The 22,588-nt window shown below is 46.6% G+C and overlaps 2 protein-coding genes across 4 annotated transcripts; one reads left to right on the forward strand and one right to left on the reverse strand.

The window, feature by feature from the left end:
• Positions 1-918: 918 nt before the first annotated feature.
• On the reverse strand, positions 919-10,528 carry LOC119702787 (protein ecdysoneless homolog). 2 transcript variants are annotated; one of them, XM_038141390.1, is made up of 13 exons: positions 10,244-10,528; positions 9,274-9,391; positions 8,833-8,920; positions 7,713-7,981; positions 6,831-7,026; positions 5,788-5,916; positions 5,514-5,639; positions 4,674-4,759; positions 3,811-3,917; positions 3,212-3,389; positions 2,700-2,767; positions 2,402-2,622; positions 919-1,889 (listed from the first exon to the last, which is right to left on the reverse strand). In XM_038141390.1, the coding sequence occupies exons 1-13, from the start codon at positions 10,437-10,439 to the stop codon at positions 1,677-1,679; spliced, it is 1,995 nt and encodes a 664-aa protein (XP_037997318.1). In that variant the 5' UTR covers positions 10,440-10,528; the 3' UTR covers positions 919-1,676. The 2 variants fall into 2 exon arrangements, with proteins under 2 accessions (XP_037997318.1, XP_037997319.1); XM_038141391.1 differs by having other exon boundaries at positions 921-1,889; positions 7,713-7,891; positions 10,244-10,525.
• Positions 10,425-21,639, forward strand: FAM149B1 (family with sequence similarity 149 member B1). Of its 2 annotated transcripts, XM_038141401.1 has the most exons (15): positions 10,425-10,543; positions 11,172-11,276; positions 11,415-11,526; positions 12,427-12,569; positions 12,934-13,053; positions 13,617-13,787; positions 14,676-14,863; positions 15,122-15,252; positions 15,813-15,866; positions 16,292-16,404; positions 17,118-17,297; positions 18,863-18,989; positions 19,324-19,449; positions 20,116-20,197; positions 20,903-21,639. In XM_038141401.1, the coding sequence occupies exons 1-15, from the start codon at positions 10,509-10,511 to the stop codon at positions 20,974-20,976; spliced, it is 1,761 nt and encodes a 586-aa protein (XP_037997329.1). In that variant the 5' UTR covers positions 10,425-10,508; the 3' UTR covers positions 20,977-21,639. The 2 variants fall into 2 exon arrangements, with proteins under 2 accessions (XP_037997329.1, XP_037997328.1); XM_038141400.1 differs by lacking the exon at positions 15,813-15,866.
• Positions 21,640-22,588: the final 949 nt, after the last annotated feature.

The raw sequence follows: 22,588 nt of genomic DNA on the forward strand, positions 1-22,588 counted from the left end.
CCCACCACTTGTCTTCCCTAATTCCTTCCAGCAGGCTTCCTTCACTAAAAACACTCTCAGAATCAAAAGCGGAGCTGCCTCGTGTGTTACCTCAGAGCAGTGGAAGGGGCAGCATGGAAATGCTTCTTCTGCCATGGCAAACTCTCCTGGGAGCACTTCCAGAGCCTTGAAGGGCTCCACTGTGGAGCTGCTGAACAAATGGAAACAGCTGGGATGAGCAGAGCCCCAGAGAAATCCCAGCCCCACTGATGGAAAAGTCAGATTATCCAAGCAGCAACATCAGCTGGAGTGTTTGCAAAGGAGCAGCTTTGTTCTGAACCTCAGCCTGGGAGTGCTCCTCATGCACTGAGGGAGTCCTTCCATCCATTTGGACCTTTTGCACAGCACAGGCCACACAGCATTAAATGTGATCATGTTCTTCAACTCCAATATTTTTAAAAGGATCTAAACCTGATCTAACTCCTCATCAGTGGAGAATTTGATGTATTTCCAGTGTTAATCACCTTCCCTGGACAAGCACCAACCCTTCCCAAGGCTCAGCACCTTTGGTTTCCACACTAACTGCTCATTATCCTGGTCTAAATTAAAACACCTCTGCTAACCCCATTTCCCACCACAGATTTGTCTGAGTCTCTCACCTCTCAGCAGTCCAATTGCCTTGAAATTTGGCAGAACCTTCTTCACACTTCCCAGCTCTTGCTGTCCATCTCTAATCCCTGTCCAACCTGCCAGCGCTCTCCCTGAACTGCTGACAAAGGGAATTACACAACATCAGCGGAGGACAACTGACCAACTGCTGAATGAGAAAGAATAAAGAGAAATTAGGAAGCTGATGTGGACCTGCATTGCACTGCATTGCTGGTGTCTGTGCATCAGGAATTTATAAGTATTTTATTTCAAATTTATCTTGTTGAAACTAAAGTTGTCATTTCTAAAATAGATTTCTCATTCCACATGAAAGCAACATGCTGCAAGCCTTCCAGCCACATTTTCACTGAAAAAACCCCAAACTGTTCAGCCTGGGCTCACACACAGCTACTGCTGGCTTGATACCAACATTCAGCAATAATGGAATTCAGTCAGAAAATGAACAATGATGAAAATGGTTTAGCTCCAAGAGCTGATACTACACTTAGGAAGTTATGCATACCTTCAGAAACAGTTCAGTACTCAAGCTGTACTTTTGTTTTTATTGAAATAAATTTAAAAACTACTTCTGGCCAATATTTACACATTTGATGCAATTACTCTTCCTGCAATGTGGTATTTCCCCACCTGCTCCTGAAGGCAGCAGCATTTCCAGAAGAAGAACTGCTTCCCAGATATTGAACCCACTTAGCAATGGGTCAAAGGACATTTTAGAAATGTGGCAAGGTGGATCACTGATTGGGAAAATGGAAGAGAGGTTTGGTAAGAAAAGAAAAGCTCATTTCAGTCATTCATTCAACATCATTTTTCAGTTGTCTGAAACTGTGTCAGCACTGGGAAAATCTCATTTCCACCCAAGACAGTGTCCAGACAGAAGCTGCTGCAGGTCAATTCACTCTGCTGAAGTGACACAGAATGAACAGAACGCTCTGAATTAAAACCTCTGGCCTCTCCTTCCACATGCTGCTCGTGTGCCTGTGCTCATCTCCCCACCAGCCATGCCTTGCCCAGAGCTCTCCCTGTGTTGCTCAGCTGCCCGTGAGCTCTGTGCTCTCAGGTAAATCCAGCCCCAGGCTCTGTAAAATGTTCGAGGTGGGTCCTGCCAGGCCAGCCTGGGCACTGTAGGACTCGAGCAGGTTTGCCACCAGGTTCATGTCCACATCCACGGGGGCCAGCTCAGCAGCCTCAGCTCCAGAATCAGGGCCAGCACTCTCAGATGTGGCTGCTCCAACAGAACCTGCCTGCAGAGAGTACAAAGAGAAAGGTTTATCAAAGTGCATGAGCAGATTTAAGGGGAAAAAAGGCAAACCACGGGAGAAAAGAAACAACAATTCTGCAGCCGACAATTCCAGAACACTCCTGAGTCTTGACAGACAGGAATTCAGCCACCAAAAGCTCATGCCAGCTGAAAATCACCACTGTCCATTACCCAGACTGGGTTCCAAGAGAAGGACAGAAAGTGTTACCCAGTCCTGGCTCAGCCTCCTATGGGATTAAACTACTACAGGAACTCACAAGTGAAGCTGCAGCTGCCTGCCCCACTACTGAAACCAGGGAAATGGAACTAAGCCCTGGAAAAGATGGGCAAATCCCAGCTTAGCTAAGCTTTAGGTTGAAAAAAACGTTTGATGGTGCAGGTCCAGCACGCTTTGTTTGCATGTGGAAGGTTCTGATGGCATTGCTCAGAATGGCCACCTGCAGCAATTTCCTGCTTGCAAATTACTGCTGCAAAGCAGAGCTCAGGCACACTCACCCCTCTCCTGTGGCCGCTGAAACTTTTCCCAACGTTGGTCTGGGCCAGCTCACGGTCCATCTCCTTCATGTACGCCTTGAGACTGCCCACCAGCTGCTCAGGAGGCACCTTCTGCTCCTGCCTTTGATTGCCAGCATCCAGGTCTTCATCATCCTCATCTGAGAAGCCAAACTCCTCCTCTTCATCCAGATCATCAGAATCCAGCTCCTCCGAGTCTGCCCCTGGACATTACTTTGTGTCAGTACAACAGCAAAGAAATCAGTGCTGGGATTGGCTTCAAATAAAGAAGCAATCTCACCTAAAATTCTGTCCAGGGCTTTTGTGAAAGAATCCACATCAAAGGTAACATGGGATTCATCAGATGACCTGAAATAGAAAAATAGACTTTTAAGAAATGAAGCTTGTATGGTTGCACAAGCCTGACACAGGCACAAGCCATACTGATTTCTCTCAAGCCAGGACCGAAGTTCGGACATTTGAATTTAGAAGTCCTCAGACATTTGAAGCCTGTATGCATTAGACATGAAACACTGAGTGGAAGAATCCTTGGCATAAAAGAGAAAAATTCTGCAGACCACAAAAGCAAAGTGAGTGACAGAGAGCAGCTCAGCTTGCAGCACTGAGCCTGCACCGGTGTCAGAGTGGAACCCAGCTGATTTAAAGCCAGTTCATGTTCACTGCTCTGGCTCTGCTTCAGGCCCTGCTCAGCACAGCTCCTTCCAACTCTGATTCTCTGCATCCCAGGATCAGCCACAGGGCTGCAGCAGAGTGCAACATCCTACACCAGACCCACACTCCCCGTGCTCCTACCACGGCATTTCTGCTCCTTGGTGCGTGGACACTTTGGACACAAAAGCCTTCATGCTCTCAGCAACGGTTTCCAAGTCATATTTTTGCTCTTCCTCATCTGTGGAAGGAAGGGACTCCTTTCTTGCCTCCTTCAGCACCTGATCCAGAGCATCTGGTGTAATATCCAGCCAGCTGTCGTCTGAAAGAACACAGGACAGAGCTGTTACCCTGCACAAGCCTGCTGGCCCCCAGGGCCCAAACCAGCTGACTGAAGGACTGCAACCATCCTGCAGCTCAGTTCTGCAGTGAAGGTTTTGTGCTGATCCTGGGTCACACACAGCAAAAGGCAGAAGAGGCTGAGAAGAACAGAGTGGAGATTTCTTCTCACTACTTTAAAACTCGGCTTTGCAGAGCTCAAACTAAGAGAGACCATTCTGGTCACTGAGAGGCCTTTGGCCACTAAGTGGAGGAAGAAAGGCTTTCTCTAAATTGGGAGAGCCAATCCTGTGTTGAGTCTTAATGAAGGCTGGATTTGCTGTCCCTTCACAGCTGTCAGCATTCCCCCTCTCCCCCTGCAAATAATCATCTGCAATGGGAATAATTCCCCCCAGCCAGCTCACCATCCTCTGGAGGAAGACAAGCTGCTTCTCTCTCAAATTCCTTCAGATCAATGGGGGTTGTCTCTAGTAGTGTCAGGATTTCATCACCTGGGCTCACTTCATCACAGCTAGAAGAAAAAAATTCCATTTACTGAAATGGATTCAATGGGATCACGTGCTCTGCATTCAGGTTTTCACTTGAATTCTTCCTTTTTCCTTCTGTGCAAACACAGAAGGCAAAAAGGGAAATGCACCTGGGGGAAGTACCAGAGCACTACCCAGAGTATTGGCCAAACCAGGACACAGTCAGTCCCTGCAATTCCCAGCTGATGGCTCCAGAGCCACTGGTCATGGCCCTTTTCCTTTACATTCCATTTGCCTTGGTAAATACTAAGATGGCCAGATCCCAAACAGCACAGACTGGAAACTCAAAAAACTAACAGTCAAGATATTATGAGCTGGCACAACCTCAGACATTTCTGTAGGGATTTATTTTCTGGATTTGATCTTCCAGACAAATCCACAGCCAGCTCCATGAGCAAAGGAGGCAGATTACCCTGTATTTATTATTCCCTGGGACTGCTTTTCAATGACACTTCTATACACTTTGTACAGTCAAGCAAGCAAATAATGCTTTGCAGCCCCCACTTGGAATCCACTTGGAAGAGCTCAGCATTTCACTAAACCAAGATCAAGAGTTACTCAAGCCAGAACTGCTCCCAGGGGAGTATTCCAGAGGAATTAGTACTTGTATGTCCTGGCCACAGCTCCCCTGTTAAATGTGCCATGGAGAAAAGGGTGCAGGTGCTTGTAGCGAGGATTTCAAAGGTCAGCCAAAGGATTTGTAGGGTCTGTGACACTCATGAATGTCAAGCAGCTCTCACCTTTCTGGCACAGCAACACATTGCTGGAAGTGATCTTCTGCCATGTGCAACAGTTCCAGGTACTTGGCTGAGCCTTCCATTTCTCCCTATTAATGCAAGCCACAGGCATGAGCCCAAACAATTCTCCCTGCCCTTCCTTTTCACAGGCAGGCTTCCCAAGGATGACTGTTGGACACAGAAATGCTGAGAGAACCAGAACAAGCAAAACCTCTTTGCCATGTGCACCTGGAACTCAATGCAGCAAAGGGGCATCCCTACATTTGAGTATATTAAAGTGTATTAACCTAAGAGTCTCAGTAAAGTTGTCCAATTTTATATCCTTCACGTAAGTACTCCATTTATGTCCAATTTATCAACTTCAAAGAAATAGTCAAAGGCATCTTAAAAAAAAAACCCACAAAACGTCACCAAAACCCCCAGAACTCACAAAAACCACACACACACAAAAACTACACTGGCATGGGCCCAAACAGGCCTATGGTGTTATGTATGGACCTTGAAGAATATTTGATTCTAGAGGGGTGGAAAGGAAATGGAAGCCAGTGAAATCAGTTACACCTCACAGAATCTGGTGGTTTTCTTCACTCCAGTGTATTCCTCCCCTTGCTCTAGATGAATGCATCAATCCCCACATCTCGCTTTTTCATTTTTAATTCCCAAAACAAATTACTCTCAAAGGGGAACAAACTGCACATGTCCCCTTTAAAGACACTGATTCATTTTACACAGAGATAAGGATTCAGGCTCTTGCCCCGCTGCAACTCCTCACACAAGTTCAAGGGTGAAAATGTATTTTCCCTGGCAGGGTTAAAAGCCACAGGCACACAAATGATCACAGACCTTGAAATAATCCTTCTCCTTCAAGGTCCTGAGGAATCTCTCCCACAGAGGACCGCTTAACACGTTTCTCCTGGCATCAGGAGCTACTTTACTGCTCTTGGAGCACAACATTTCAAAGCCATGAGCCTGCAGACAAAAGATGCAACAACAATAAGAGGTTCTCAAGGTGTGACAGACTTTGCCCACATTTCTCTGGACAAGCAGGCAACTTCCAGACAAGGACTCATTCCCTGCACATGCACGAACCAAGTCCAAAATGCACCAAAACCATTACCAGCTTCATGCCCAGCTCGTGGGCTCTGTACTGAGGGTGAGATGGGGCGGGCAGGGTGTATCCACTGCGTCTGTCTGGGACAAACTGCTGCTGCACCAGCTGGGCATATAAACACCGAGTGAACGTCACCTGAAACAGCAGAGCAGAAACAAACACTCCCTGCAGCGTGGCTGCGCTGGCACAGGCACCAAACTCCCTCCAGGCTCAGCAGAGTGGGCTTGAAGGCACCCAGATGACAGGCAGGACCTGAGACTGCACTCAAAGTATATCTCAGATGGACTTTTCTGATGAATTGCTTTTCAGGCTTCACAGATTATGTCCCAAATTGAAATCCCCAAGTAAATATAAACCTTTGTCAGTCTAAATACATTAGGAAAAATCCTCAGTATTTGGTATTCACATTAACAAGGTGTTTTCTCAATTAAAATGAAATTTGGTTAACAGATTTCGGCAACAGTTTTGAAGTTGAAAATTTGACTCCAAAGCTTCTTTTCAGGAGTCTAGTGGTACAACTCTGTAACAAAATGCACCGGATACAGCAGTGCTTGGACAGGGCTCATGAAACACTTCCTAAAAGCTTTCACAGAGCTGCGAGAGCACAGCTGAGAAGGTGAAAAGACTGGGAGTGAAAAGCCTGGGTTAGGAGCAACTGCTCTCATGGGCTGGCAGGGCTGTCAAACTGCTCTGATCACACAAGGAGAGCAATTTCCTCAGCAGGCACTTCAGCAGAGGAACTACAATCACAGCCTCTGGTTTTCACAAACAATTCCCTCATGATCAGCCCCTTGGAACTCCAGACACATCGATACAGAGCAGCATTAATGCAATGACCTGGAAATTCATCCCTACAGCCAAAAGGGAAAATAACCCAACAGGAAACTCGCAGTTTGAAGTTAAATCTCTGTGTCTATACCACTGGCCACAGAAGCCCTGTCAGTGACAGAGGGGAATTCAGTGACAAGGCTTCAGGGAGCACTTCCCACGGCCACCACAGGCGTTAGAGGAGCACACGCCCGGCCCGTCAGAGGCTCCAGAGCACTCACCAGGGCCATCACTCGCTGCTCGGCAGGGAAGGTTCTGAAAGGGCGCCGGCAGGCCCTCAGCTCGCCCGGATCCCGCAGGTAGAAGGCCTGGACTGCCGCAGCCACCAGGGACGGGCGCAGCCTCAGCACGGCCGCGATCCCGGCCGGGAGGAAGCAGCGGGCTCGGTGCAGCGAGGCCTGGATCTTCTCGGGATACCTGAACGGCAACAGAGCGCAGGGAGGCACCGCAGCTTCAACCAGCCCTTCTTCAGCAGGAGGCCCCTTTCCCTTTAATGTTTGCCTGGGTCACGGCTCAGAAGATTACTCTGGAGTTAAAACCCGGCCAAGCTAATGCCTAGAATGTCTGTTTCTGTAATACACATTTACAGACGTGTGCATGGCTCATAAAACTGAATCCCCCACGTGGGCAAGATGAGTCCCTGTGCACTTCACCAGCATATCCAGCTGTGCAGTGTTCTCTGCCAAACTTGCTGTCAAATCCTTGCCAAAAATAAAGCCCAGGGCTGAGCACAGCTGTGACAAGCTGGAGCCCTGACAATTCTGCTGGTTCTACAGTTTAGGTCCAATCCTCTTTTTCCCCATGCACAGGGCTCCTAAAAGATCACAGAACTTCCAGATTTCTCCATCTAAGGAAGATGTGAAGGAAGAGTAACTCTTGTCATTGTCAGGGCTGGAATCACAGCAGTGAACCAGTTTCAGATCCCCAGACCACAGCCTACAGGACACTGATCCCCCTCTTTCCAAGAGTGCCACAGAAAAACCTCCAGCTGCTGGTTTCTGAAAAGGAACCAACTTTATCCCGTCCGCTGGGGAAATGTTCAAAGCCCAGGGAGCACAGACAAAGCCCACTGCTGCAGAGGGCCGGAATACAGCCCCACGTACCCATGGAGGCGTTTGTCCAGCGCAGCTCGGATGGGCTCTGCAGCCAGGAACTCCTCGGGGCGGGTGGATAACAGAGCCAGCGCCTGTGGCACCGTGGGACAGGGAGCAGAGGGGGCCCAGCCCTGCTCCGAAGGCTCCTGCGGCGGAATGATGTGCAGCTCTCCTTTGTAGAAGAACACCTGGCAGGCAGCAATGCTCCCGTCACTCGGGGTAAGAGCAGGCACACCCAGAGCCGTGGAACATTGCATTTCAGACACAAATGCATCTCTCTGAACACAGAGAATACACGGTACAAACAGAGAACCAATGCAGGAAGCAGCACAGCTGTTCTAAAAAAGTTATGCCAGAGACCACGATCCAACCAGGAAAAATCCCCATTTGAACTGCAACAAGTTTCATCAAATACATCTTGTTTCCTTAGCAACAATAATGCCACGTTTCTCTTCAACTAGAGAAGTGCCTCAGGAGAACCAGCATAACCTAACTGCTTCAGAGCATCCCAGGGATTAACAAGCATTATTTCAGGGGCCACATGCGACCTCTGCTGGTTCCTGATGCTAAGAAAAGCCCTGAGTGCAATGTTCTCAACTCCCTCACTCTGTCTGCTCCCTCAAACAGAAGGGAAATACGAGCCTGACACTCCAGGTACACACTTGCAATCGACTCTGGTGTTGTGTTCCAGCCCTTTGAAGAACCTCAGAGTTGGGGAAAAATAACCAAATGAATGATCTCAATTTCAATCCACTGCCATTAGCAGCCATCCATATCCAGGTGAAGGTGTCTGCTCATTATTTCACCTGTACCAGACAAAGCCTGTGTCCTTACAGAGACAGACACACTCCAGCCCTGAGCATTCCCTGCTCTGAGGGCAGCAAATCCTCTGCCCTAAACACTCCACAATATGGTAAAAAACAAAAGGTAATTCAAGTGGTTCTAGCAGAGCTTGAAAGTTCGGGTGGATACAGGAGTGCTCCTGAAGGGAGCAACAGCAAGGGACAGGCAGCACTCTGGGTTTTCAGAGGCAGTCAGACACCTTGGCTGGAGGTGCAAGAGAAAACTCCAGCTGCTACAGAAAAGCCCACTGTGGCCCCCTTGCCAAGTGTACACAAGTTTTACTCACCCTGTTTTCACTGTTCTCAGGATTCAGCCACTTGGGGAGAAAATCAGCTGCTTCTATCAAGAGAAACTCTCCATCGTTGTCATCAATGCTGGCCAAGGAGAAATTGGAAATTTAGCAGGAAAAGCCTTGCAGAGCACAACAGCACACTTCTGAATCCATGTCCACTGGGTTTTTTTAATATTCATAAATCCAAAGAAAGTCTAAGGTTAGAAGGGAACTTAAAGATCAACACCTGGTTCCAACCCCCTGTCACAGCCAGGCAAACCCTCCACTAGCCCAGGCTGCTCCAAGCCCCATCCAACCTGCCCTTGGACACTTCCCAGGTGTACGGCATGGGGAAACACCTCCCAGGACGGGCAATGTTAAGACAGGACCTTCAGAGCCCAGGCACTGCCCCTCGGCAGCCCTCCCAGCAAAGCAGCTCAGCAGGACCCGCCTCACCTGGCTGCCAGCCCCGGGAACTCCCTGCTGATCTCCCGGAGCAGATACACGATGAACCACTCATCCTCCACGTTATCCCCGAACACCGTGGTGCCGCCCAAGTGCGCCGGGGTGTCGCCTGGACGGGGCAGAGAGAGGAGAGGCGGCTCAGCAGCGCCATGCACAGGAACAGATTGTCCGCACGGGCTGCGGAGTCTCCCTCCCTGCGGATATCCCAGACCCTGCTGCTGCCACAATCCTGTGTGCTGTGCTCGGGGATGGCCCCGCTGCAGCAGGGAGGGGGCACCAGATGCCTCACTGGCTGAACCCGTGCTGTGACACCGAGAGTCTGCGGAGCCGCCGGGTGCCCCTCACACGCCCCGGCTCCCCTCACACGCCCCGGCTCCCCTCACACTCTACCGGTTCGAGCGCGACGGATCCCCCTGACACGCCCCAGTTCCCCCTCACACGCCCTCGGCTCCCGGCCGCAGGTCCCCCTTCACACGCTCCCGGTTCCCGGTCGCCGGGTCCCCTCAAAAGATCTCGGTTCCCGCTCAAACGATCCCGGTCTCCCCTCACACGCTCCTGGTTTCCGGCTGCCGGGTTCCCCTCACACGCCCCCTGTTTCCCCTCACACGCTCCCGGTTCCTGGCCGCCGGGCGCCCCTCACACGCTCCTGGTTCTCCTCACACGCTCCCGATTCGAGCCCGCCGGGTCCTCCTTACACGTCCCAGTTCCCCCTCACACGCTCCCGGCTCCCGGCCGCCGGATCCCGCTCTAACGATTCCGGTTCCCCCTCACCCGCTCCTGGTTTCCGGCTGCCGGGTTCCCCTCACACCCCCGCGGTTCCCCCTCACACGCCCTCGGCTCCCGGCCGCCGGTTCCCCTCACACGCTCCCGGCTCTCCCTCACGCGCTCCCGGTTCCCGGCCGCCGGCTGCCCCGCTCCGGGCGCTCCTCCCGCCGTGCCTCCCGGCCCGCTCCCGACTCACCGCGGCGCGGCACGTAGCGCAGGCGGAACGGCTGCCGCTGCCACACGTAGGAGGCCAGGAGCGGGGCGAAGCGCACCAGGGCCAGCTCAGCGCAGCGCCGCAGCAGCGCCTCGCCGCCCGGGCCCGCCGCCGCCGCCGCGAACAGACGGTAGCGCACCGCGTCCTCGGGCAGCGCCGGCCGCCGCAGCGCCTCCATCGCGCCGGGGCCGCGCTCCGCCCCGGGGAGGAGCGGCGCGATGGCGGCGGCGGGGCGGCGGCGCTGAGGATGAGATCGCGCTACGCGCGGAAACCGCTGCCGGCGTGAGTGGCTGCCGCTGCCCCGGGGCCCGGCGCGGCCCCGAGCCCCATCGCGGGCCCGGTCGCGATCCCCCCGGCCCCGCTCCCGGGCCTGCCGCCCGCGCTCCCCCAGCACCAAGCAGGGCCCCGTGACGGCCCGGTCACCCCTGTCCCCGACGGGAGATGGTTCCCGGCATTCCCGGGATTCCTGAGCGCCGGTCCCGGCCGCACACCGGTGTGACAGAACGCGATTAAATCCCTGGAACTGGCTTTTATCCCCTGACCCATGAATTGGGTCAGTTCTGACTTACTCGGCTCGTTTACTCTTGCTCTATTTCATTTAATTCATTGTAATTAATCTACAGGGATAATGGCGTCATCTCTGCTTTTAGGGATCTCTAGCCGAATTCACAGCATCTTAGGTTTAAGTTTAACTGATTTTGAAGCCAAGACCTTTAAGTCCATATTTATCCTAGAGTTAGTTTTGACACCTGAAACCTAGAGCTTTGGCGACAAGAATTAGCTTTGTAATGGTAATAAATGTGTGCACAGTCCTTGAGAAGCAGGAAAGGAAAACCTATACAAATTAATGGGGACATCTGTAAATGTTTATTCTTGTACGGTATGCCAAGTTGCACTTCTGTTTTTTCAGACACGGACTCCCAAAACATGCCCTGAGGCATCACCCACCGCCAGAGCCAGGGGCTCAGGTGTGCTCCGCCACACCCACGGCTGGCAACTTCGCCGAGACCTCCAGGTACTTGTGTGACACATCTGATCCAGCTGCTCTGGTCAAGCCAGGCTTTGTTTACTGACACACTCGATCTGTCATTGTGTATTGTGGGCTGATTTTTATTTTTTTGTTTTTGTTTTCGGCTCGACGTGCACGTTTCAGGGAGTCGGGAATCCGTAAGGGATCGGATGATCATGGGGATGCACGGACTGCGGGTCAGGCTTGTGCTGACACCTCCACAGAAGGCAGCTCAGTCTTCTCTTGGGGCTATGACGTGAGTAGAACATAATCATCCAAGCCAGATCGAGCACAGAAAGACACTTGAGATACCCCTGCAAGGACATGTCAGAACAAAAATTATTGGATCTGTCAAAAACTCATGGTACTGATTATAGAAAGAACATTATTTTACTGCTTTCCATCTTTCAGTTCAAAACACATTAGGCTCATAGTATTCTGTTAATATTCTGCATTTCCACTAAAATTTTTGAAAATGCAAGTCATTTGGTGCCCGAGTATCTATAAATGCTGTTTTTGTGGAACCCCAGCCATGGCTGGATGACTTTCAGATACTTGGTGTGAGTTTATCAAACTTCTGCATCCCTGCATGTTTCTCAAAATATGGGAAGCTCCTAAAACATTATTTTCATTTAGAAAAGTTTGATTTATTCTCCGTCCACCAAAGCCTAGTGTGCTCTTGCCTTCTGGGTGATGAGATGGAGCTGTTTAGATTTAAATGACCCCAGAACTGACCCATTTTCTGTCTGTATGTAACAAAGGGCCTGACCATCCCTCAGGTTCAGTGCTTCCCACCAGCCTGCATTGCTTCTTGTGTTGCTGCTGTTTGTGGACACTGGAAGCAGCAAATCCTCCATTGCATTAAAATATCACTGAATTTTATCCTTCCTGTTCTGATTCCTTTAAGTCTTGTAGCTTAATATAATAATGTGGATATTTTGAAATGTTTGAATAGTTTTTTTCTGCTGTGTCAATGTAAGCTTTTTATGCAGCTGCCATCCATCTTAAGAGCAGGCTGCATCATCTCTGGGAGAAAATAATTTCAAATTAAAATCTTTTTCTGCAGTCCTGCTAAGCTCTAAACAAATAGTTGTGTTTCCCAAGTATATTTCAAAAGTGCAAATGCTATTCACAAGGTGTTTTCTTTCCTCTCCAGGAATTTGACAGAGCTGCCACACAGCAAGTTCAGCAGATGTTCAGACAAATTGATGAGCTTCTGTATGAGCAGAAGGAGAGCGTTCATGTTGAGGGACTGCGGGAAGAGTGCCAGCAGTGGTCCTCCAGCTTTCCTCATCTCAGGTATTTTATTAATGGGCTGATGCTGCTGCCTTCCCTACAAGGCACAGTTATCTCTAAAACAGGGGGCAGGGTGGGTTTGTGCAGCTGTGCAGTAGCTAGAGATAAAAAGGTCATTCTGGTGATGTGCCTGCCTGTCATTAATGAACATCCTCCTACCTCACACCTGGTTCCTTGGCAGAGGTTTGTGGCTGTGACTGACTTGGCCTTGGCAGAGCAGAATTCTCTTAGAAAACTGAAAGTGTCACCAGGAAAACTGCACAGCTTCCCAGGATAACTTTTAGGATTTGCTGCTGTTCTCACACCCTTCAATAACTGCACAGCCAAGGTTTTCTGCCGTGTTTCTCCTTTGCTTTTGCCGTGGCAGGGTGGTGGGGAAGCAGGTGGTGGCCCCCACAGATGAAGGGTATGGATGGTACTCGAGCTCCCCCTCGGGCAGTTTGGCTCCCTCAGATGTAAGTTCACCACAGGAAGAGGATTCTGATGAGTAAGTACCAGCGGTGAGCCTGGATCATGCCAAGCTGGGAAGGAAGGTTTGTTCTCTGCTTCTTAGAGTGTGCAGCCTTCCTGTTTGCTGAGTTTTGAACACAGCACACTCTTTTTTATTTTTCCCTTTTTAACTGAAGTGAGTGCTCTTAGAATAGCAAGAACACGTAGCTGTGCTTTTGCTGACTACAGTGAACTGGCCAGTAAATAGAAATATCTTTGCTGCTGCTGATTTCTGAAGAATATGTGTGTACTGTAGCTGGTTTTATTATTAATCATCAGTTGGATTTGCCTAGGACTTAAAAAATACAAAGCACTGTTAGCACTGTTTTTATTATTTAATGTTTTAGAATGCTTTCTAATCAGCTTTGGATATTTTTTTACTGAACTTTCAGGTTCCTTAGCAAGAATTAAAAGGTATCCAAACCAGAAGTTGTTAGTTTAATGAACAGTTTTTTGGCCTCGCTATGCTTGCCCTTAACAACTATGCTTGTGTCCCAGTTATTTGAGGTGGAATAACAACTTATCTTTCTTTCTGCTTTCTGAAACCTGTCACCTGTCCAGATTTAGTGTTTTGGGCAAGAAGGTGCCTCTTCTTGTTGCTCCTGCTCACAAAAAGGCCAACCCTTCCAAGCCTCCGACCTTGTGTTCCTCAGAGAGCGGTGAAGGGGAAGAGGAAGTCATTCTGTCCGAAGGCATAGTGGAGGAATACTTGGCATTTGACCACAGAGATGTGTAGGTATTGAAGGTTAAAATAGTGTCCTGGGCTTCCTGCACTGAAGATACACATCTTCGATGAATTGATTTCTCTTTTCTCTAGAGAGCTTTCAAAGGCCTGAGGTTTTCCCAGCCTATTTCCTAGGACAATTTCTTTCACTAAATTATGTTTAGGGATTTTTTTGATAATTTTTCACACTGTCTGTTTTTGTGCTTGGTTTGAGTAATTCATCATAACTAAGAGCGTGTGTATTTAATAATACGTATTTGAACACCGTTTCTTTTTTATACTGTGTCAAATTCACTGCTGTTAGTTATGCAACAGCAGTGTGCTGCTTCTGTTTTGGGTGGAATTGTACCTTTCTGGATTTTTTTCAGTGGTAGTTTTAAGAACCAGAGTGGAATTTCTGCTTGTCAAGAAACAATTACCACTTTTTTTTTCTTTTTACCCCTTAACATTATTCAGACCTACAGTATAAACATGTGGCCTGGGTAAGGACTCTGGAGGGTGCTGTCAGTTCCTGACTCTTTAATTTGTTTTAATAATTAATGCCACTTATCTGCATGGACCATTAAATTAAAATTGTTATGTTTCTTGCTTTTACCAGACCAGAGAGACATTGCTGCAGCAAAAAATAGCACTGTCCTGTCTTTAGGATTCTGTCCTGTCATTAGATATGGAGCCTAACAATGTGATGAAGAAATATCACTTAACAACTAATTCTGATTTTTTTGACATGAATTTGATCTCAGGGTAAATTACTGTTCATGGAGTATGATTTATAATCATTCTGGATAGAGAGACCAGGGTGGGTCAGTCATTTCTCACTGAGGTCAGTGGGAAAACTGAAAGTAAATATAGGACACCATGTGTTTCTGGTGCAGGTAATACTTACCTTTTTACAGGGAGGAGGAGTTTCACGAGAGGAAAATGGGACTGTCCTCTGGCAGACGGAAATTGGGGTTTCCTCCTGTCTCTCCCTATTCCTGCATGAAGGATTCTGTGCTCACGTTTGTGTTTGATGATGTGTGGAGTGAAGTCCTGGTCTGCATGGAAGAATTGATCTGCAGGCTCTGGGAAGGGTCAGCCTCTGGTAAGGATCACAGTTAAGGTGAGGGCTCAAAAGGGGATTCCAGCTAATTTTGCAAAGATGCCATGGGAGAGTGATGTATTTGGGAACGATCTGTTCAGTGTGAATAAAAAGGTTATTCTGCTTACAGTGTGAAACACATCTTCAAAAAACTTAGCAGAGCTTATCATCCAAGGGGACCCTCTCTAAAAAAATCTGATTCATAGCACTGTCCATGACTGGCAATGCCAGTATTGACAGGAATTCTGTTGCTTTGCACAGATGATGAGAAAAATATCATAACAGTGGAAACGCTCCGAGCAGATGCCAGGAGCCCTTTGCCACTGGACCCTCTGCCAGCACTGTTACCTCGGGTGACACACACTAAGATGCCCTCAGTGGCATCAAATCTGGTAAGGATTTTTAGCCAGCTGTTGTTTTGTGTGGGGATGAATCACAGTGTTTGCTCAGCAGACAGAGTGGTTGTGTTTAGGTTAATAACTGGTTTGGACTCTGTGTGAATGCTGGTTGTCCTTTCTGACACTTTAGTCCTGTTGTTACTCAGTTGGAAGCTTTAATTCCTACTTTCCTCCTTGAAACAGTATTTTATAACTGTGTGTGACAACCATGTGATGGCTGTTGGTTCAGGATGTAGTTCTTTCCACAATTTAATGTTTCTATTAAATGGTGAGATTGAGTAGTGTGTGTGTGGGATCCCATTCTCACAAATAATAGTTGATTCATCCAGCAAGAAGGGAGAAATCTCTGCAGTTCTAAACAATTTTTTTTTTCTCAGACACTGAATTTAACTGTATAATCTGCTTTAGATGATCTGCTTCTAGAGTGGTGAGCACCAACGTGTTACCTGTTTATTCCATTTTAATTCAGCTCTTTCCTTCTTATTTCCTTTTATTTCTTTCTCCTTTTTTTCTTCCCCCTGCCTGTCCCTTGTGTCCCCTTACTGTGTGTGTAGTGCCCAAAACCCAGAGGTGGCCGCAAAAGCAAAAAGAGGAGAAAAACACCTCAAGTATGTATGGGATTCAAGTTCTGCTATTTTCTATTTGCTCTTCTTGTGGTGGGTGGAATATGATGGTTATTTTCCCAGATCAGTATGTATCTCTGAAAAGGACTTTGCAGATCCATTCTTGACATAAAATGTCAATATAGGCTGAAAATTATTTTCATAAAGCTTCTGATTATAGACATTGTTGGAAGATCAGCAAATTAGCTGCTCAGTTGAAAAATACTAAGTATTAGGACATTTTCTAAGCACTATCATTCCAAAAAAATTAAATGCTAAGATCCCCTAGCTGGGGAAATAATATAACTGAGTATATATCATGGAAGAAATTAATGACTTTTCTCCAAAGTGATAGACAAAGTCTATAAATATTTGTGTGTGTGTCTCTCTGCCAAACAGTAATTTACTTTCTTATTTTGTTTTGATTTCAGGTAACTCTCTCTCAAGGGTCAAGTAGTAGTTCTCAGCGTAACCTGAATGGTTTGATGGTGATCCATGGGATCCAGTTACACCAAAGGAGCCTGCCTGTAGTGGAGAAAACACTGTAAGAGCTACAGATCACCTGTAGTAAATAAAGCAGAACACTCTCACTGTGAGAGAGATTCAACCCAAAACCTTGTAAGATAAATTCCTCTGCCGGAGAAAGCAATTAGTTATTAGTTATTTTCCTTCTTGGTTATTTATTTGTCCTCTCTGAAAATTGATATAGTTGCTGTAGTAGTAGTGAGCCCCTGATCAGGGAATAATGAGTATTAATGGCTCCATGATTGTAGAAGGCTGATTAATTGCTTTATTATACTATATTATACTAGACTATACCATATTATACTATATTACTAAGAAACTTACCATCCTTTTCAGACAGTCTGATACAGACAGACCTAACTGGTCAATGAATCCAAACACCATCACTAGTGTTCAATTAAGAAACACCCTTTGGCAAACAAATCTCCATAGCACATTCCAAACGCGCACAACAACAGGTGCAGCAAGTGGAGATAATAATTGTTTCTCATTCTTTTCTCACAGCTTTCTCACAGCTTCTCAGGAAAACCCTGGGAGAGCTATGTCTCTGTTCAGAGGATATGTGATTACCACAGGTTACATTAAAAATCAACACACATAATTTCTGCCCGCATATTTTATGATTAAAGTCACCTGTAGGTGAGCACTTTGCTAACAGCAGTTGTCATGCAGACCATCTCTCTTTTGGTTTTGTAATTTTGTTGTTGTTGTTGTTGTTGTTGTTGTTGTTAGGGACCTGGATGACAAACGGCCAGGTTCGAGTTCCCTCCTCTCTACCCGGACGTGGCCAAACCGTCCCCTGGAGCTCAGCACCTCGTCCCTGTCCCGCTGCACGAGGAGGAGGAACCCTCCCCCACGGACCCTGCATCCCATCGGGACCCCGCGCTCCGGGGACGACGTCTGCAGGCGCCTGTAGGTCCCCAAAACCCCCTCTCCCTGCAGGGCACCAGGGGCAGAGCAGCCCTGGGTAGGGAGAGGAGCTGCCCCTTAAAGCACAACTCCCCTGGGAAAGCTGAGTTCTTAAAGCTGACCTTCAGTGTGCTGCCAGCTGTGATTCAGTGAATCGCACGCGTTCCTGTATTCAGGTAGTTCTGCACGTGAGCAGTAGATCCCAGCCTGTCCTCTGCAAGCAAAGTGAATGCCACCCTCTCTTCCTCGACGTGGCTGTCTCTTTCTGCAGCCTGTTTTCAAGATAAATTTAAAAGTCGGCAGTTTTTGGAGGTCATACTGCATATTGTTATCCTAGCCCAGAGTGGACTGTAAAGATGTTCAAATAGGTTATCTGACTGACCCAAGGGCTCCTAGTGAGCCCTCAATCACATCTAGAATATCTTTCTTTTATTTTGCACCATGACCTGACTGAGTGGAGTCATTTACAGGGACCACAGGGTATCAGGAAGCAATGCAGGATTTGATAGACCTGTCTATATCACATGTTCTAAATCAATGTAGTTTACTCCTGGTTTTTGTTGTTCATCTATAAATTTATCCAGTCTGTTGCCTTCTTGTCACATACTGTTGAGAGACTTATTCCTTGTCCCTTCATAACTGCTGTTTCTCCTTCCAATACTTTGTGTTTCTGTTCCCTTTCCTCAGGCTTCAGTCAATCTAAGAAATAATGACATCTCTGCTTTATTAAAATGTGTCTAGGTTTGGAAGGACAGGTGTCTGCTAAGGAAGGCAGGAGCCTCCCCTGAAATGGAAAATGTAAACCCCCCCTTCCAAATTGCTATAAATTTTAAATTAAGGGGCTCTCAGGTAAAAAATATGGGAGCAAGAATAACAATTCTTTATTAGGGAAGAAAATAAAAAGATAAATAAACAATGCAGTAAACCAAAACAACACTGGCAGAGTCAGAACACAGCCTGACACCCTGTGGGTCGGGGTGCTTGTAGCCTCCCATTGGAATTGTGGCTGCAGCCCTCCTGCAGTGTCAGGGGTGGTTCTGCTGGAGCAGGGATCCTGTAGAGGGGTGTAGTCTTCCTCTGAAGATCCAGTGGAAGAGGCAGCTGTTCCTCTGGGAATCCAGTGGAGAAGCTGTGCTGGTGTTCTAGAATCTCAGATTATATCCGGGTAGGAATGCTTGGCTCCTCCCTCTGGGCTCACCTCTCCCAGTGGGATGCCGTAGTTCTTATCAGCCATGCAGTGACACTCAATAGCCTCTTATCAGCAGATGTCACCCCAGAGGGAGGATTTGTTGTAGAAGAGATAAGGAAAACTGCCCAATTAACAGAAGACAACTGCCATACAGATGGCAAACAGAATACAATTCGCTTGGCAATCCAGGACAAAATGTATTTTAAAATATAAGTAGAGAGCACTAGGAAAGTCTTTTTTAGATGGTTTGAAGCTTTTCCAAGGTATTGTTACAGAACAGTCAACTCCAGAAGGCCAAAGAAACTTGACAACCTTACACCTTTCAACCTGCCCAACATATTAACTGTGTGTTTTTTCTGTTCTTACTACTGCATTCCAGCCTGACTGCACAGGAGCAGCTGACCTCACCCTCCCCACTGCTGCTAAACAGAAATCACCCCCTGCCACCCATTGCCAGCACCACTGTGGCAGAGCGTGGGAGCACCACGGGACCCCACAGGCAAACGGTAACAGGCACAAGAATCTCATTTTATTACTGCATAATCTAAAGTTGTTACCACTGCTGGTCGAATCACCCAGCCCAAGAGTTCCAATTTATTTGTTGTTTTGTGACAGAAGGTTAAATAGAAAAATGATCAAATTGATCAAATAGAAGAATGTTGTATCAGTTTTGAGCAACAGCATCACCCACACTTACCTGCTTAGTTCTAATGCAAATGGAATGTTTCCCTCCTCATAACTAGGTAGAAAATGATTCACTTTGAAAATTAGCTTCAATTCCTGGGTTAATTATTTTCAATGAACTGAGAAAAAGCCGTAACTCTGTTATTCTCCTGGCAGAAACCTCGAGGGAACTCGAGCCGTGCTGACAGTGTCACGACACAAGAAGGCACTCACCAGCAGCTCCAGGAGCAGCTGTTCTTACCTGATCCCTTCTCCAGGCCTAGCACAACCAGCACATCCTCGGTAAAGCATGGCTAATTACACCAAATCATCCTTAATTACTGAAAAGGATGCTTTGAGAATTAACATCAATCCACGTCCAGTATGTTTCAGTATCAAATACTCCCAGTTTAATTTATTGGAACTCCTACTCTACTGGTACCTTCTTGTGTCTAACAATGTGTTTTTATTTAAGCTTTGAAAGCTGTAATTTCAGCACAGCTTTTGAATAGCTGCCTGATTGGTTTCTGTGTATAATTTCAACATCCTGGCCTCAGCAGTTACAAAATCTGCTTTGGAACAGTGCAATACCCTGAAATGGAAAGACTGCCTCTAACTGGCCCAGTGATAATTTAAAATAAGTGTTAGAAAAGTGTATTTCCTACTTCTAAAGTTGATTTGACCTTTCTTTAAAACTTTCCTTAGACCTTCATAACATCTAACTCGTTACTAAATACACGTGTTTAAGTAGCTTTTAGTTGTATTATAACTATATAATTATATATAGTATATATTATGTATATATTGTATATATTATGTATATATTGTATACAATATTGTATATATCGTATATATTATGTATTATATTTTAGTTGTATTATATTTAGTTGTGTTATATATAGTTGCATTATTGTATCTTGCTGATTTTTTTTTCATGCAAACAGAAATTAACTTGAGCTGTTTTTCCAGCCCCATTCCCAGCGCCGCCATTCTTGCACTGTTACTGATTACAGTAATCAATCCTGGGCAAGGAGAGGATCCACAAGTTCAGGTATGCTCATCAGTCACAGGGTTTAATAAGATCAAAGGAGGCTTTTGGGACAGGGATGCATTTCCTACAGGTAATTTCTGCTTTTTCAGAGTTCCATCCCTGTCTTTAATTTGCCATTATACAGATGTTATCCTTGCTATGTCCTACTCTGCTCCAGAGTATAGCTGGGTGCATTTTGTTGGTTTTTTGCTTTTGTTTTTATTACCACCAAATATTTAAATCAAGTAAGGAAGCTTAATGTCATCAGCCCCAGTGCCTCTCAGTGTTCAAGTTTTCAAAGCAGTTGTCAGCTTAAACAGAGATAGTAACTTGAGGTTAACAAAGGCACTAAAACTGAAGTAGCTTGTTTTTAAACAAGCAAGGAGTGGTTCCTACTGAAATTAAATAAATATCTGCTCTCCCCCCCACCAAAAAAAAAGCAAGATGAGTTTTATGACTGCTGTACTGACAAAAACAATTTAAATTAGCAGAAAAGCTTTGTAGACACAAATAGTTAGTGGAATATCATGGAATGCAGTCGCTCCCTGCAACGCAGCAACTCAGCAAGCACAATTTGCCCTTTTTGGAAGTTATTAATAATGCAGTTGATAGCCATGTGCTAGACTAAAAAGAGATTTTAGTTTTAGGCTAGAGGAGATGTATTTGATACTTAGCTGCAATTCCTTCCCAAAGTCTTGAGGCTGTCCCTGATCTCTTGTTTGTCAGGTCTTCCAGCACATGGTTCTGTGAAAGCCCACGGCCGAAGCGGATCAGGCACAAAGAGCAAACAGAGGCACTGATGTGCCACGGAGAAGCATCCACCCATCCATCCCTCTCCAGAGAGTCATGAACCACCTCTCTTTCCCAGCAAGGTCAACGTTGTTTACACAGAGTTTTCAAACGCCCTTCCTTACAGATAGTTATTTTTATATAAATCTAAGCAGCAGCTGCCAAAGATTAGAAGGGGTGCACTTAAACATTCCATTTCCTACCAGTAGAGAAAGTGATGCTCCAGTGGAAGGGTGAATCCATTCCAGTGAAGCCCAACTCCTGGGAGACCCAGCAAACACTCTCAGTCTGTGCTTATGCTGTTTTCCATCAGGCTGGTGACAGGTTCATGTCCTTACAGGCAGGTACTGCAGGACCTGCTCGTTTTTCCCTTAGGAAGGTTAACCCAGCCTTCCACAGACATAGTGATTTACATTTTTAAAAAAAAAGTGTATTTATATGTTTAAAGCAATATTGTACTAGCAAAAGCAAGCACTCAGCTTAGGCAAGTGATGAATGCTGCGGTGGCTGCAGCAGGTGTGAACACAGGTGTGCAGAACCAAGGCAGCAGAGCAGGTGGCCTGGCAGCTCCAAGGGCAGCACAGCACTGCCTCTTCCTGAGTTATTATAAAACCTTTCACCTGTTCCTCAGTGACTGAAGAAGCTTGAACAGGCAAAAAGAAACTTCTTACTCCAGAGTAAGAGTTTGAGTTTCAGACAGTACTCAAAATAAAATCTTCCTGGTGGGACATTTTATGGTAATTTCGCAGAACAGCTCAGTGTCCCTTTGTAAAAATACCTATAATTACACAAGATTTCTTCACTCCAAGGCAGAGCTCCAGCTGCAATGGAGCTTTTAGGAGCTGTGTCTGCCCTGTGTGACAGAGCTAACAGAGGCATTTGCTGGAGTTGGCCTTGTGGCTCCAGATAAGACAAGTAAAACCATGAAGTACAGGCTTCTCAAAATAAGTGATTAGTTGAAGGTCTTACTCCCAAACAGTAAGTGCCAGACTGAAGTGTAAAAACAAGCTGAGGTAACCACTGGCTGTGTTTAAACAAAGTTAGGATGCTCCTCAAAAACAGTTGTTCCTTTCTAGTCCAATTAAAGAGCACTGTTTTCCTGTATTTTCTTATTATTCTTCAAATTACAGTCCAAACTAGAAAAGAAAAACTTGTTAGTATTTTTTATGACATGGTTCCCCTGTTTCCCCACTCCAGACCAGCTAATAATTTTTCATCCATACTGAAGCTCACAAGTCTAGTTGATGCAAACACGCTTTAATCAAAAACAGAGAAGTGTGCAAATATAACTGGGTTAACCTGCCTTTGCATTTCCAGAAGTTAAAAAAAAACCCAAAAAAACCAGCTCTGAGCTCAGTCTTAAGTTTTCAGAGAGGGAAGCTGATGCTCACCAGAGATCTCTACTCACTAAACCATTTCAAAATACAGTTTCTCTTCTGGAACACTGTGCAGCGTGTCAGTTGTGTCAGGCAAAGTGCAGATAAGTATCCCAATTGTATCCGTGCCATTCCTCAGGGACTGAGTGAGTTTTCTGTAGCACAAGAGCAGACAAATAAACTTGCATAGACTTCTGTAAACATGATGTAGTGTTTCACACTAGCCTAGAGGAGTCAGTGGGTTTAA

This window comes from Motacilla alba, chromosome 6 (assembly GCF_015832195.1).
Source record: "Motacilla alba alba isolate MOTALB_02 chromosome 6, Motacilla_alba_V1.0_pri, whole genome shotgun sequence".
Taxonomy (NCBI): Eukaryota; Metazoa; Chordata; class Aves; order Passeriformes; family Motacillidae; genus Motacilla; species Motacilla alba.

Bases quoted from the DNA above. Each gene is read 5' to 3' on its own strand.
- LOC119702787 (XM_038141390.1), bottom strand. From the start codon at position 10,439: ATGGAGGCGCTGCGGCGGCCGGCGCTGCCCGAGGACGCGGTGCGCTAC. The intron at 7,027-7,712 runs GTACGTGGGGCT...GTTGCCGTTCAG, and splicing joins CTGGACAAACGCCTCCATGG to GTATCCCGAGAAGATCCAGG. The intron at 3,390-3,810 runs GTGAGCTGGCTG...GTGTTCTTTCAG, and splicing joins TTGTCTTCCTCCAGAGGATG to ACGACAGCTGGCTGGATATT.
- FAM149B1 (XM_038141401.1), top strand. From the start codon at position 10,509: ATGAGATCGCGCTACGCGCGGAAACCGCTGCCGGC. The intron at 10,544-11,171 runs GTGAGTGGCTGC...CTGTTTTTTCAG, and splicing joins GCGCGGAAACCGCTGCCGGC to ACACGGACTCCCAAAACATG. The intron at 20,198-20,902 runs GTATGCTCATCA...CTTGTTTGTCAG, and splicing joins GAGAGGATCCACAAGTTCAG to GTCTTCCAGCACATGGTTCT.